Raw genomic sequence first — 14,388 nt, 5'->3', positions numbered from 1 at the left:
GTGACTACTCTGACAAAAGTTATTTCCTTGTGTAATGCAGATGCCTGTTTAATTAAAGGGTAGGGGAAGATTACTTTTGCTTTTATTTTGACAGAGCAAAATGAAATTTTCTGATTGCAGATGTAGACATGAGGTATTACAATGATCTGCTCAGCCAGGTCCCAGAAGAACTTGTCTGTGCTCCCTTGATAGTGCACTGCATGTTGGAACAGGTAAGCACATTAAGCGATATCATTCAGGATGACTAATGGCAAAAATAATGTTGCTGCTGGGAACGTTGTGGGTTGGGAGAGGCTGTCACACTATCCCTTGAGTGCATGACTGTTCAGTGCCCTTTACCTAGCACAGAGCACTGCTTTGTCCATGCTGCATTTCTGCTTGTACTTTGGCAGGGACACTTTTAGAGAGCTCCCAGGTTCTTTAGAAGCCACTCTGGGTGAATGTCAATAAGATGCTAAGCACCTGTTGGGAAGGTGGCCCTCCATAGTCTCTTATTTTGAGAGCTTCACACCCACCTCCTTCAGTAAGTGAGCTTGATGCTCTCCCAGTGTGGGACTGCACAGAAGCCACGAAGATGAAAACAAGGTTGCATTTACCTGTAACTGTTTTTCATTGAGTGGTCTCCTGTGCAGACTCACATCCCTCCCTCCTGCCCCACTGTGAACTCCTTGGAACCTTCGTTTCTGGGGGGAGTTCGGTGGTGGCATGAAAATAATAAAGGGAGTAGTGTACCTCCTCCTGGTCATGTGATGTTTTGGGAAACACCAAACGGAGGAGGGATGCTCTTAGTCTTCTAGAAAGCTCTGGAAATCTCCATGGCCAGCTGCATGTGTGCAATCCCATTGTGTGCCTGCACAGAAGATCACTCGATGAACAACAGTTACAGGTAAGTGCAACCCTGTTATTTATCGGTGTAGGGGCTAGTCAGCTCCCTGAGCACTACCCCCCTTAAGATTGCTCCGTTAGAGTCTCGTATATCTAAGAATAGCTGGGAAGAACATTTTTCCAAGTTATACAATGATACTAAGCAGAGGACTAAGCAGAGGCTACCAGCGAAGGAAGGAGGGAGAAGAGCAACCACCTGCCTTGCCTGTGAGAGCGAAGCCAGCCTCTCAGCCCCGCCCTTCTCTGAGCCTGAGATACTCTTTAACAGGAGCCTGTGCTGCCAGAGAAGCCTCCAGGGGTCTGTGCTGCCAGAGAAGGAGGGGGAGAAGAGCAAACACCTGCCTTGCCTGTGAGAGCGAAGCCAGCCTCTCAGCCATGCCCTTTTCTGTGCCTGAGGTACTTTAAGAACATCTTGAAGGGCCTCAGTACATGAACCCTAGCGTAAATTGTATTTGGCTGGGGTGTTTATACAGCTGGGATGTTTATATGGATTGGCTCTACAGGGCTATATGGAACCAGTATTGATTCTGTTCTCTGCTGTTAATTGAATTAATGTTGTGCTCACCTGTTGCTGTTGTGGGGAATGGAGAGTAAGTTGGATGATGGTGGACATAAGGATGAGGGCTGGCATGGGGTCAGGGATCCCAGTCCTCTGTCGGTGTGGGAGGTATGACAGTGGGAGCTGCTCTCAATTGAGAAGGGCATGGAGCTATGGAATGGCTCGGTGCCCTTCTAACCTGTGTCCCAACCTGAGAAACGCTGGTGATGGAGCTAGGAAAAAGAACCTTCCTTCGACACTGATGTTGTGCAATGTCAGGTCCATAAACAGTAAGACCGCAATGCTGCAAGATCTCTTTGCAATGAGTGATGTGGACCTGGTATGCGTGACCGAAACCTGGGTGAGGGAGGGTGAAACAGTTGCCCTGGGAGAACTGACCCCCCCCCAGGATATTCAGTCCTCCACCAGTCCCGAATAGGAGGTTGGGAGAGGGGTGGCAATCCTTGCCCGAGAGTCTTTATCCTTCAGGCCGCTCCCTGCCCCTGAGATCTCTGGCATTGAATGTGTAAGCCTGGTGAGGGGTGCTGAGGAGAGTTTGACTATCTGTCTGGTGTACCGACTGCCTAGTGCACCAGCAGATACCCTGTTGCGCCTGCTAGAGGTGGTAGCAGGGTGGGCCTTGAAGTACTCCAGACTGATGGTGCTGGGGGACTTCAATATCCAAGTCAACGATGCCTCCTCTGTGCAGGCTGCGAACCTGGTGTCTTCCATGGCAGCACTGGGACTCTCCCAATTTGTGTCGACCCCTACACATCAAGCAGGCCACACGTTAGATTTGATCTTTGGGATGGGGTTAAATGTAGATCTGGAAGTGGTAGAACTGGTGCCATGGTCAGACCACTCGGTCCTGAAGGCTCGGCTGGGAATACCACCAGCAGTCCCTTGCAAGAGCGGCGAGCTGATTTATGCTCACTCGTGGAGACTTATGGACCCGATTAGGTTCCAGAATGCTTTGCAGGATCCAGTGCTCCATGGAGGTTCATTAGATGTGCTGGTGGAGGACTGGCAGTACCGGCTCTCCAAAGCCATCGACGAAATCACCCCCTGTCACCCTCTTTGCCCCCGTGCAAGACAGGCTCCCTGGTATACAGAGGAGCTCCGATGGAAGAAGAGGGTGCTAAGATGGCTTGAGTGAGTGCGGCGACGATCTTGGGACGAAGAGGCAAGATCATCTTATAGGACGTTTATGGAAGCCTATGAGGTGGTGGTGAAGGCTGTGAAGAAAGAGTTTTATGCAGCCTCCATCACGTCAGCTAGTTCACGCCTGGCAAAATTGTTTAATGTGGTTCGGTCATTGGTCTCTTTGCCAGAGGGAGGCTGTCAAATTTTGAATTCGGATATTAGCTGTGAGGCTTTTGGGACCTTTTTTACTGATAAAATCTTGTCTCTCCGCTGCAACTTGCCAGCCACAGTTGATTCAGTGAATGAGCTAGAGACCCCTTGGCTGTCTTCGGAGCCAATATATAATAATTTCAGCCCACTGTTTGGGGAGGAGATTGACAGGACCCTGCGATCAGTTAGGCCCACCACATGTCCCTTGGACCCATGCCCATCGTGGTTGGTAAAGGCCAGTGCTGAGGGGCTGTGGTCCTCACTGGAGGCCATTTTTAACCTATCTTTAGGCTCCGTGGGTTTTCCTGGGCCATTAAAGGAAGCCGTGGTGAGACCTCTCTTGAAGAAATCATCGCTGGACCCCACTGACCTGATCAATTACTGCCCGGTTTTGAACCTCCCGTTTCTGGGAAAGGTGATTGAGCTGCTGGGCTTCCTGAAGGATGTCTCGGCCCTAGACCCCTTCCAGTCTGGGTTCCCTATGGGACATGGGACGGAGATGTTGCTAGTCGCCCTCACAGATGATCTTCGTAGACATCTGGATCGAGGCGGCTCAGCGCTGCTGATGTTATTGGATCTGTTGGCAGCATTCGATACAGTCAATTACCATCTTTTGACTCACCACCTCGCCGATGTGGGGATACAAGGGACTGCCTTGCAGTGGCTTGTCTCTTTTCTCCACGGTCCAGGGACAGAGGGTGGCTCTTGGGGAGAAATTGTCATCCCGCCACTCTTCGGTGTGTGGGGTCCCACAGGGAGAAATACTCTCCCCATTATTGTTTAACATCTGTATGTGCCCCCTTGCCCAGTTGGTGCGAAGTTTCAGACTTGGGTGTCATCAATATGCAGATGACACCCAGTTGTATCTGATGATGGACAGCCAGCCCGACTCAGCCCCAGATGTCCTGGAACATGCTTTTGCAGCCGTGACTGGTTGGTTGAGGCAGAGTCGGCTGAAACTGAACCCGATGAAGATGGAGGTCCTGTACTTGAGCCACGGGGGATTAGGTTTGGGACTCCAGCTCCCGGCTCTCGATGGGGCACTGTTAGTGCCAGTTCTGAGGGCTAAGAGCCTGGGGGTGATCTTGGATGCCTCCCTGAAAATGGAGGCACAGGTCACAGCGGTTGTCAAGTCCTCTTTTTTCCGTCGGCGGCAGACCAGGCAACTTGTCCCTTACCTGTCAACCCATGACTTAACTACAGTGATCCAAGCAACAGTCATCTCTAGGCTAGATTACTGTAACTCACTCTACACGGGGCTGCCCTTGAGCCTGACCCGGAGATTACAGCTGATACAAAATGCAGCAGTGCGTGTTATTACAAGAGTGCCAAATAAAGCGCATATAACACCGTTCTTACGCGAGCTGCATTGATTGCCAGTGGAGTACCGGATCAGATTCAAGGTTCTGGTATTGACCTATAAAGCCCTGTGTGGACTGGGACCAGTGTATCTACGGGACCATCTCTCCCCATATATTCCCCAGAGGACACTCCAATCAGGGGACAAACAGCTGTTGGTGGTCCCTGGCCCCAAGGAGGCCCGCCTAGTCTCAACTAGAGCCAGAGCCTTTCGGTCCTGGCTTTTACCTGGTGGAATGCTCTGTCTGCTGAGATCAGGGCCCGGCAGGACCTACTATCCTTCCGCCGGGCCTGCAAGACAGAATTGTTCCACCAGACATATGGCTGAGGCTGGGCTTCCACCAGCCTGAAAAAAGGGGTGTATAAAATCTTAACCCTCCCTGTGAAGGCTGTCCACCATCCTGTTTTAAATGTGTATTAATAAAAAATACACTGCTGTTTTAATGATGTTTTAACATAGATTAATTTTTATTGAATTTTAATATGTTGTTATCCGCCCTGAGCCCACTCATGGGAAGGGCAGAATAGAAATTTTAAATAAATAAATAAATAAATAAATAAATAAAAATAATATAGTTGAAAGTATCGTGACAAGTTTATCATCTCCTTGGCCTCCTGTGACTTCTAATGAAATAAAGTCCTCAATATCTATAATTAAGAATAATAAGGTTCCTGAGGAAAATTTTGTTCCCTCCTAATATTCTTAAAGCTTTTCAGGACTGGTGGGCACCATTTCTAGCCAGTTTGTTTACTCGTATAGATATAACTGATAAGTTCCCCCAGGAGCAGACTTCTTCCATTTATACAAGAAAGGAGAATGAAAAGATCCATCAAATTATAGACCAATAAGTTTACTTGATGTTATAGGAAAACTTTACACAAGGCTCCTCTTACTGAAGTTAAAAGACTGGGTGCTTGAAAATGATTTGCTGGTCCCAGAACAAATTGGATTTAGGCTAGGACATTCAACTTTAGACCACTGTTTTTTATTACAGCATTTTATTAATAAACTAGAAACAAAGCCCATTGTGGGGAAAAATACAATGGGCTCTAGAAAGGGGAGAGCGGGCAGGCAGGCATTCCCTCCTCCTCCGTCACTGATCCCGGCAGGTGAAGGAGTGCGGTAGGCATTGCCACCTGCTCCCCACCTGATCTCAGCAACATGAAGGTGTGGTGGGCTTTGCTACATGCTGTACGTCTGATACAGGCTGGGTAAAGGGGGGCAGGTATTGCCACCTGCTCCACTCCTAATCCCAGCTGGGTGAAGGGAAAACGGGGAATTGCATTCTTCTCTGCACCTGATTACAGATAGGTGAAGGGGGGCAGGCATTGCTGCCTTCTCCAAGCCTGATCCCAGCTGGGTGAAGGGGGGGGTGTTGCCACCTGTTCCTTGCTGGGTGAAGGGAGGAGCGAGCACTACCTTCTGCACCTTGCCTGATCCCGACAGGTGAAGGCGGGTGGCAGGCTTTGCTACATGCTCCGCTCCTGATCCTAACTGGGTGAAGGGGATGCGGGCACTGCCACCTTCTCTGCTCCTGCAGGTTGAAGGGGGGGCAGAGATTGCTGCCTGCTTGCTTCCTGATTCCAACAGGGTGTGGATGGGGTGGGCATTGCCGCCTGCTCAGTGCCTTCTTCCAGTAGGTTGAAGGGGGCGGGCATTTCCACCTGCTCCACTTCTTGTCCCGGCTTGGTGAATAGAAGGGAATTGCCTCCTGCTCTGTGACTGATCCTACTCAGGTGAAGGCACTGGGCAGGCATTGACACCTGCTCCACTCCTGATCCCAGCTGGGTGAAGGGGCTGGGCATTGCCATCTGCTCTGCTCCTGATCCCAACTGGTTGAAGGGAGGTGGGCATTGCCACCTGCTCAGTTCTTAATACTGATAAGCAAAACAAGCCTGATACCCGTTTACAGACAATAGCAACAATGTGTTAACACACACGGATATCCCACATTATAATTAACAAACTTTAATATGATGTGCAAACAATACAGTCACATCACAATGCAACATTCATTGTACTACTGTACTAATACATATCATGTTACAACACAGTTCCTTCAAATGTCTCTTATTAAAGTGTCTCCAGTGTCTCCAAAGCACATTCTTAACCGCAGGGGACCACCAACCCCGGACTGTCAGTGGCTGTATTTCTCCTGTAACACCTTGTTAAGATCATGTGAGACACCTGTAAAAAGAAACTACATTACAAAGACCAGCACAGGAATTTTCATTCTTCACCCAAGGAGTTCTTACCTTGTTCTAAAAAGAAACAAGAATGGGGTTGGTGGTCCCCTGCAGTTGAGAATGTGCTTTGGAGACACTGGAGACACTTTAATAAGAGACATTTGAAGGAACTGTGTTGTAACATGATATGTATTTGTACAGTAGTACAATTCATGTTGCATTGTGATGTGACTGTATTGTTTGCACATCATATTCTTTTTCATATTGATAAAGTTTGTTAATCATAACGTGGGATATCCGTGTGTGTTAACACATTGTTGCTATTGTCAGCTCTTAATACCAGCTGGGTTAAGGCAGAAAGTGGACATAGTCACTTCCTCCGCTCCTGATCCCACCTGGGTGAAGGGGGGTGGGCATTGCCAGCTACTCCGCTCCTAATACCAGCTGGGTTACAGCAGGGGGTGGGCATTGCCATTCGCTCCACTCCTAATGCTAGTTGTACTAAGGAGGGCATGGGCATTGCCACCTGCTCCGCTCCTAATACCAGTTGATTTAAGTTGGGTGTTTGCATTGCACTTGCTCCGCTCCTGATACCCAGCAACTATGCGAATAACCGTGCCCAACTAACTAAAGTAATTATGTAGAATCCTCAAATTCAATTCAAAAGAACTTTTAAATATCATTCAAGAGTGCAAATAACAGCAACAGTGTGTTCCATACATACATATGTTAATTTCATTCAAATATTCAAATATTCAATAATTCCTTATATCCAAACATATTATTGCACATGCCACTAGGAAAATTCAAAAGATGTAACTGCTGACGGGATCGCCAGCAAGAGGTGCCCGTTCCGGATTCCCCTTTCTCAAAGCAGTTACTCAATTACCAATTTGATTGATGTTAATTCTCATTAGTTAAATCCTCCAGTCAAAAGATTTTCACGTGCAAAGTGCAAAGCTATAATTCACTAATTCACTTAGTGAATTATATAGTGAATTCACTAATTCACTTAGTGAATTATAGTGAAAATCTTTTGACTGGAGGATTTAACTAATGAGAATTAACATCAATTCCTATTACCACCTGCTCTGCTCCTGATTCCAGCTCGCTTAAGGGGGCGGGCATTGCCACCTGCTCCACTCCTAATGCCAGTTGTGATAAGGTGTGGGTGGGCATTGCCACCTTCTTCACTCCTAATACCAGCTGGGTTAAGGCAGGGGAAAGCATTGACACCTTCTCCGTTCCTGATTCCAGATCGCTGAAGGGGGTCAGGCATTGCCACCTGCTCTGCTCCTAATACCAGCTGGTTTAAGGCCAGGAGCAGGCATTGCCACCTGCTCTGCTCCTAATACCAGCTGGGTTAAGGTGGGGGGCAGGCATTGCTACCTGCTCCTAATATTAGCTGGGTTAAGGTGGTGGTGGACATTGCCACCTGTTCCAATCCTAATACCAGCTGGCTGAAGGGGGAGTGGGCATTGCTACCTGTCCCACTCCTAATATCAGCTAGGTTAAGGAGGGGGGCGGGCATTGATACCTGCTCCGCACCTAATACCAGCCGGATTAAGGCGCATAGAGGGCATTGCTACCTGCTCCGCTCCTGTTCCCTCTCTGCGCTTCCCACCATGGTATGTTTTCTAGAGCAATATGGTGAGTTACCTGGGCTTTCTGCTGCAGCAGCACCCTCTGGTGGTGCACCAGGGTATAAAGTGAGCTGTCTGAAACATGCTTACTCAATTATATAGTAAGTTCACATGTAGAACTGCTGAGAAAAGTGCTGACCACACTGCAAAAGCAGAAGCTCCCAGTGAAACTGTACAAATGTGAATTCCATAAAGAGGAGTTGGATTTCTTGGGGTACTGGGTGTCACAGCATGGCTTAAAAATGGACCCGGCCAAAATTCAAGCCATAGTGGGACGGGATCTCCCCAGAACAAGGCAGCAACTACAATCATTCCTGGATTTCGCCAATTTCTATCGACCTTTCATAAAGAACTTTGCCCAAATCTCCCTACTCTTAACTGACTTACTGAAAACAAAAGGGAAGGGACCCCAAGGGACGAAACCCACTGCTAAATTGAATTGGACTACTGAATGCCAGGAGGCATTTGATCAGTTGAAAAAACTGTTTATCTCAGAGCCAGTGCTACAACACCCAGATGAAAGCTGTAAATTTGTGGTACAAGTAGATGCGTCTGATGTTGCAGCTGGGGGAATATTGCTCCAAATTGATGAGAAGGGGAAATTACATCCCTTTGCATATGTGTCCAAAAAATTCTCTGAAGCTGAGCGCAATTGGACCGTATGGGAGAATAATAATAATAATAACATTTGATTTATATACTGCTCTTCAGGACAACTTAATTCCCACTCAGAGGGGTTTACAAAGTATGTCATTATTATCCCCAAAACAAAACACCCTGTGAGGTGGGTGGGGCTGAGAGAGCTCCAGAGAACTGTGACTAGCCCAAGGTCACCCAGCTGGCTTGAAGCGGAGGAGTGGGGAATCAAACCCGGCTCTCCAGATTAGAGTCCCGCGCTCTTATCCACTACACCAAACTGGCTCCCTGGAAGGAAGCTTTTGCGGTCAAATTAGCACTTACAACGGAGGCACTGGCTGGAGGGGGCAAAAATACCATTTGAGGCATGGACTGACCATAAAAACTTGGAAACCTTGTGCACCCCCCGCAAATTAGTCACCAAGCAGCTACAGTGGGCTGAATTCTTCTCCAAGTTCAATTTTACGTTGAAACACCTCCCCTGCCGTTCAGACTTCCTAGCAGATGCGCTCTCGCGCATGCTCCAACAGGACAGCCAGAGGGAGGAGGTAATTTATACTCTTTTCTCACCATTCCAGTTGGGCGGGGCGGTAACCACCCACAACTGAGCTGCAAAACCACAAAACACCCTCCAGCCAAATCTCTCCGACTGGAAAAGGAGGGGGAAGATGTGCTCAAAGCCAGTCTGGAAAAAAGGGAAGATGGCTGTTGGTACAAATCAAATAAATTATACATTCCAGCCAGCCTGAGAGGGGAAGTACTGAAACAATGTTACAATTCCAAATTAGCTGGGCATTTTGGATATTTAAAGACTCTGTGTTTAGTGCAAAGGCAGTTCTGGTGGCCAAACATGAGGTAGGACATTTCCCAATATGTATCTTCTTGTCAAATCTGTATCATGGGGAAATCCAGGAAAGGAAAGCCCCTGGGATTATTGCAGCCACTGGAAACTCCTACCAGACCATGGTCGGTAATCTCAATGGACTTTATCACCAACCTACCCTCCTCGAAGGGAAATACAGTCATTGGGGGGGGTGGATTTGTTTTCCAAATAGGCTCATTTCACACCCTACACCACCATCCCTACAGCAAAGAAGCTTGCAGCTTTGTTTATGCAGCACGTGGTCTGGCTACACTCGTTTCCTAATAAGGTCATATTGGACCGTGGAGTAACTTCTGGCGGGAGCTACTTCAATTAACGGGTATTGAACAAGGACTTAGCTCTGCTCATCATCCAGAAACGGATGGACAAACAGAAAAAACTAACCAGGTGTTAGAACAATTCCTAAGATGCTACACTAATTATCAGCTAGATAATTGGAGTGATTTTTTGGGTTCTGCTGAATACGCATGTAACAACTCAATCCACAGCTCCACAGGTGCCTCTCCCTTCAAAATAGCTATGAAGGAACTGCAATGCCTTTTGCTCAGACCCCCCAATCTCAACAACCAGGGGATCTGGGAGAATGGTGGTCTGCTCTAACATCCCGATGGGAACTCATTCAAAAGGCTCTTACCAAAGCAAAGGAGGATTACAAAAAAAATGCTGACAGAAAACACTCTACCCCCTTGGAAGCTGCAACCAGGAGACTTTGTATACATCTCCACAAAAAACCTCAGGGTAGAACAACCTAGCAAAAAATTGGGGTGGAAATTTTGGGGGCCATTCCCTGTGAAAAGATTTATCAATGAGGTGACAGTAGAAGAGGAATTACCAAAGAACTTATGCCAGACCCACCCAGTCTTTCACTTCAGCCTTCTAAAAAAGGCTCCCCCTCCTGACAAGTGGCATCCTGAACAGGGAGCCCCTCATCCTGGTGGATGGCCAAATTCATCATGAAATAGAAAGCATTCTAGACTCTAAATTCAAACACAATCAGCTGTACTAACTGGTAAGGTGGCAATACTTTGACCCCAGTTACCAGGAATGGATTAAACACTCTGACTTGAATGCTCCTAGACTTATCAAGAAATTCCATGAACTGTATCCTGACAAACCTGGAGCCTTGTGAAATGGAGGGGCTTGGGGGGGGGCAGTAATGTCATGTCTGTGTCCCATTCATCCATGCCATTCATATGTTCTCTGTTCCCTGTATTGCTTTGATCATACTGTGTATCCATATGGTCTCTTATTATGCTCATGTACTATGGCCATTATATTCATGCCATCTTGAGCTTGCCTAAAAATGAAAGTACTAATGTTGAGACTGTTATCTCTGAAGCCTGCTGCTGATCTTGTACTAAAATGTAACTGTTCGCAAGAGACAGAGGGAGTCGAATTCCTTGTAATCTTCTGGCTTTCTTTGGCCAGACAAAGCTATTGTGTTTCTCATGAGAATCAGGACTTTCGTGCCTTTTTGCTAACTGCCCCAAGGGAGGGGGGAATCCTGCTCCTTATATCAAAGTGCCTTAGCTTGTATTCTCATTCCTGCCAATTCCTAGTCGTCTTTGGAAGTACCTGTGAACCTATTGAATCTCTAAAATAAGACCTTTTCAACCAAGGCCCTGGAATACTTGCTGTGAGGGGTTTGGGGATCTAGCTGTCATGGACTGCCATCCCTAGAACTGACATATCCCATTGATTTTGTAACTTTAAACATTAGAACACCTTGCAATCATGTAATTCCACTATGGCCATTTTCACACTGCTTACCAGCCACGGAACATCGCACCAAGCTCCCAGAATGACAGCGTCTTCCTGGTGCGATTTCACACAAGAATGGCAGCGAAATCACGCCAGGAAGACGCTGTCATTCCAGGAGCTTGGCATGATGTTCCGTGGCCGGTAAGCAGTGTGAAAACGGCCTATGAGGGGCAATACATTCCTATTTCATGTTTTTGTCTTGTATTAGGTTGTTGCATCAGAAGAAAACCTGACTCCGCCCAGCTTGGTAGTTCCAGAGCCGCTTGAAGATGGGTTGGATCATTCCATTGCCAGGCATATCATTTCCATCTTGCCTTCTCTCACCCTTTCTGAAAGCGAAAAAAAGGTCGGCATTTTCTAGTAGTCCCATTTTTGTTTGGATGGATCAACAAGTTTGTGTTGTTTGAAATGTACATAAGTGTGTCCTTTAACAGGATCTGTACAACTCCTTCTATCCTGAACATGAAGGAAAGACAACATCACACAAAGGACCAGTAATCCTGAATTATCACGATGTTCTGTCTCAGAAGTTGCACTTCTTAAAGGTACAATGTAGGATGGCTTATTTATTTATTTTATTTCATTTATACCTCTTATTTCTCCCCAGTGTGACTTGCATCATTCTCCTCTCTTCCATTTTATCCTCACAACAACCCTGTGAGGTGGATTAGACTGAGAGCGAGTGGCCCAAAGTCACACCAATACAGAGTCCAGGAAGAGAAGAAAAACAAAAGTGTAGTGGGGAAATGTCTATTATACAATTGTAGATCATGTCACAGTAGGAACGTGAAGAGAGATGGTTACCGTACAGATCCCTCTGACAACCTAAATCAAAAAGAGTCCAGTAGCACCTTTAAGACTAACCAATTTTATTTTAGCATAAGCTTTCGAGAATCAAGCTCTCTTCGTCAGATGCCTGATACAGAGACTGGTCAAACACAGAAGAGCAGGAGAGGGAAGAGGCCATTAGGGGGGGAGGGGGAGGGAGCAATCAAAACATTCCTTTGCTAGTATATGTAAACATCTCCTTTTGGTGTGTGGATCAGTTGGCTTCAAAGGAGTTTGCCCTGTTAGTTTGTAGAAGCCAAACAGCTAGACCATCCAATTCCAATGCAGTATGGGCCTTCGATAACCACAGCTCTCCCTGCCAGATGCATCTGACAAAGAGATCTCTTTTTGATTTTGCTACCACAGACTAACACGGCTAACTTCTCTGCATCTCTGACAACCTAGTATGCAAAATACGTGCTACGGTTAGTCAGGAGACTCTGGCAAGGTTCTTTCTCAGTAGCCTTTTGGAAGTTCAAACGTATAATGCAGGGGTCCCCAACATTTTAAAGCCTGTGAGCACCTTTGGAATTCTGGCACAGGGTAGGGGGCACAACTATAAAATGGCCGCCGTAGGAGGTGGAACCAGCCACACAGAGGAAGCCTGCGGGGCAAACGAGGGGTAATTTTTTTAAAAATGAAACCAATACTGTGAATGGCAGCTGCTACTGAAACAATATAATGTTTGTTTATTATTACCACGGTCTTTAGACCAAACATACAAAAATAAACACATATTTGAAACATGACATATTTTAGATTAAAAGTTTAAAAACAGTTTAAAATCGGATTTGCATCTAGATATCATGAGATTTTCTTATCCTGAGTATTGCCATGCAAAAGCTGGCTACTTGATACATGATCTTTGCATCTTTATCAGATAAAAGAAACTCCAGTTTAGCTTTTTTGGAGAGGTCCAGATTTCCCCGTAACAGCGGAATAATAAACTTATTGCGTGCCAGCTTATAATATGGACATAAGAAAACCATATGTTCCAGAGTCTCAGCCTCCCTCGTCTGGCAAGTACAGAGCCTTCCAGTGAAGGGGATGTTCTTGTGCTTGCCTTCAAGTACAGCGGAGGGAAGGGCAGAGCACCTAGCCAGAGGGAAGGCCCTCCTGAGCCCTTGTACTTCCAAGGATGTTAAACAGTTTGCTGGTTCCGCAGAGTATTTGATGTTTACCCCAACCTTTGCATTGGAGTGATCAGTTTGACGTTCAATATCTTCGATTCTCTGCTTGACTAGTTTTTTTGTGTGCTCTATTTCCACATGAAAGAAGCATTGGGGTGGGGGGAGACCAATTTTCAGCAGGTGACTCTGAACAGCCTTCAGCCAGTTTGATTGAAAGTTGTCACAGAATAACAAGGGGAATAGGCCTTTTGGGTTAAGCTGACTCTTTAACCACATATATATAAATAAAACACAGACCCAAGCTTTAACTTTCAAACAGCCTGTCTCCAATCTTAGCCTAGCATTTGACACACACCTAGGAACCTGCAAAATGGTTCTTAGGAACTTAGGTTGGACTTTTTCTTGAGATGCAAAACACAGGGTGGGTGGCCCCATAAAAGAACCGTATAGCAATTGGGGCAATGTCTTAGCCTTACATAGTTTGAGAGCTGCAGGGCCAAAAAAAAGCCCCTTGCGCTTGATGGAATTTTGCAATGTTATTTGTAGATCTTTCTCTTTGGTCTGCAGCATAGTTACTATATTGGGGCCTGGAGCCTGAAGCTTGCAGGATTACCTCCAAGTATTTGAAGTTATTAGTTTGTTCGATACGATGGCCATTAATCAACCAGGACCAGGTCTTCGGCCTCCACCCAAAAGCCACTATCTTGGTTTTCTGATAGTTGATTTTGAGGGACTCATTTTTACAATATTGAGAGAGTTTCCCCAACATCCTCCTCAGCCCGACAGAAGTTCTAAAAAGTAACACTGTGTCATCAGCGTATAATAGGACTGATACAGTCCTATTGGCAAGTTTGGGAGGATAGAGTATAGGTGAATTTAGCCAGCTTACTAGATTATTGATATAGAAAATAAATAATGCTAGTGCTAGCAGGCAACCTTGCCTGATGCCTCTGAAGGTTTGAATGTGTTCAGTAAGGCGCCCTTGCCTACTACATCTAACTTTCAGAAAAGTTTGATCATATAGAGCGCATATAAGGCATAGCAGTCTCCTATCAATACAGGAGTTAGCTAGTTTATCCCAGAGTCTCATTCTAGATACAGAATCGAAAGCAGATTTAAATTCCACAAAGGCCATGTGAAGTGAAGTTCTTCCCTTGGATGAGCATTTCTCGATAAGATGTTGTA

The 14,388-nt window shown here is 46.3% G+C and overlaps 1 protein-coding gene across 1 annotated transcript in view; it reads left to right on the top strand.

Annotated features, from left to right (window-relative positions):
* SPAG17 (sperm associated antigen 17) overlaps window positions 1–14,388 on the top strand; it is a 149,696-nt gene that overhangs the window by 49,048 nt on the left and 86,260 nt on the right. Inside the window, 3 exon segments of the mRNA XM_055002920.1 lie at window positions 121–212; window positions 11,454–11,591; window positions 11,680–11,790. Coding sequence (XP_054858895.1) covers window positions 121–212; window positions 11,454–11,591; window positions 11,680–11,790 — 341 coding nt within the window.

Source organism: Eublepharis macularius, chromosome 18, assembly GCF_028583425.1.
Source record: "Eublepharis macularius isolate TG4126 chromosome 18, MPM_Emac_v1.0, whole genome shotgun sequence".
In the NCBI taxonomy this organism is placed as follows: domain Eukaryota; kingdom Metazoa; phylum Chordata; class Lepidosauria; order Squamata; family Eublepharidae; genus Eublepharis; species Eublepharis macularius.
Note: the sequence above shows the minus strand (reverse complement) of the source record. Positions and strands in the feature narration are given on the sequence as shown.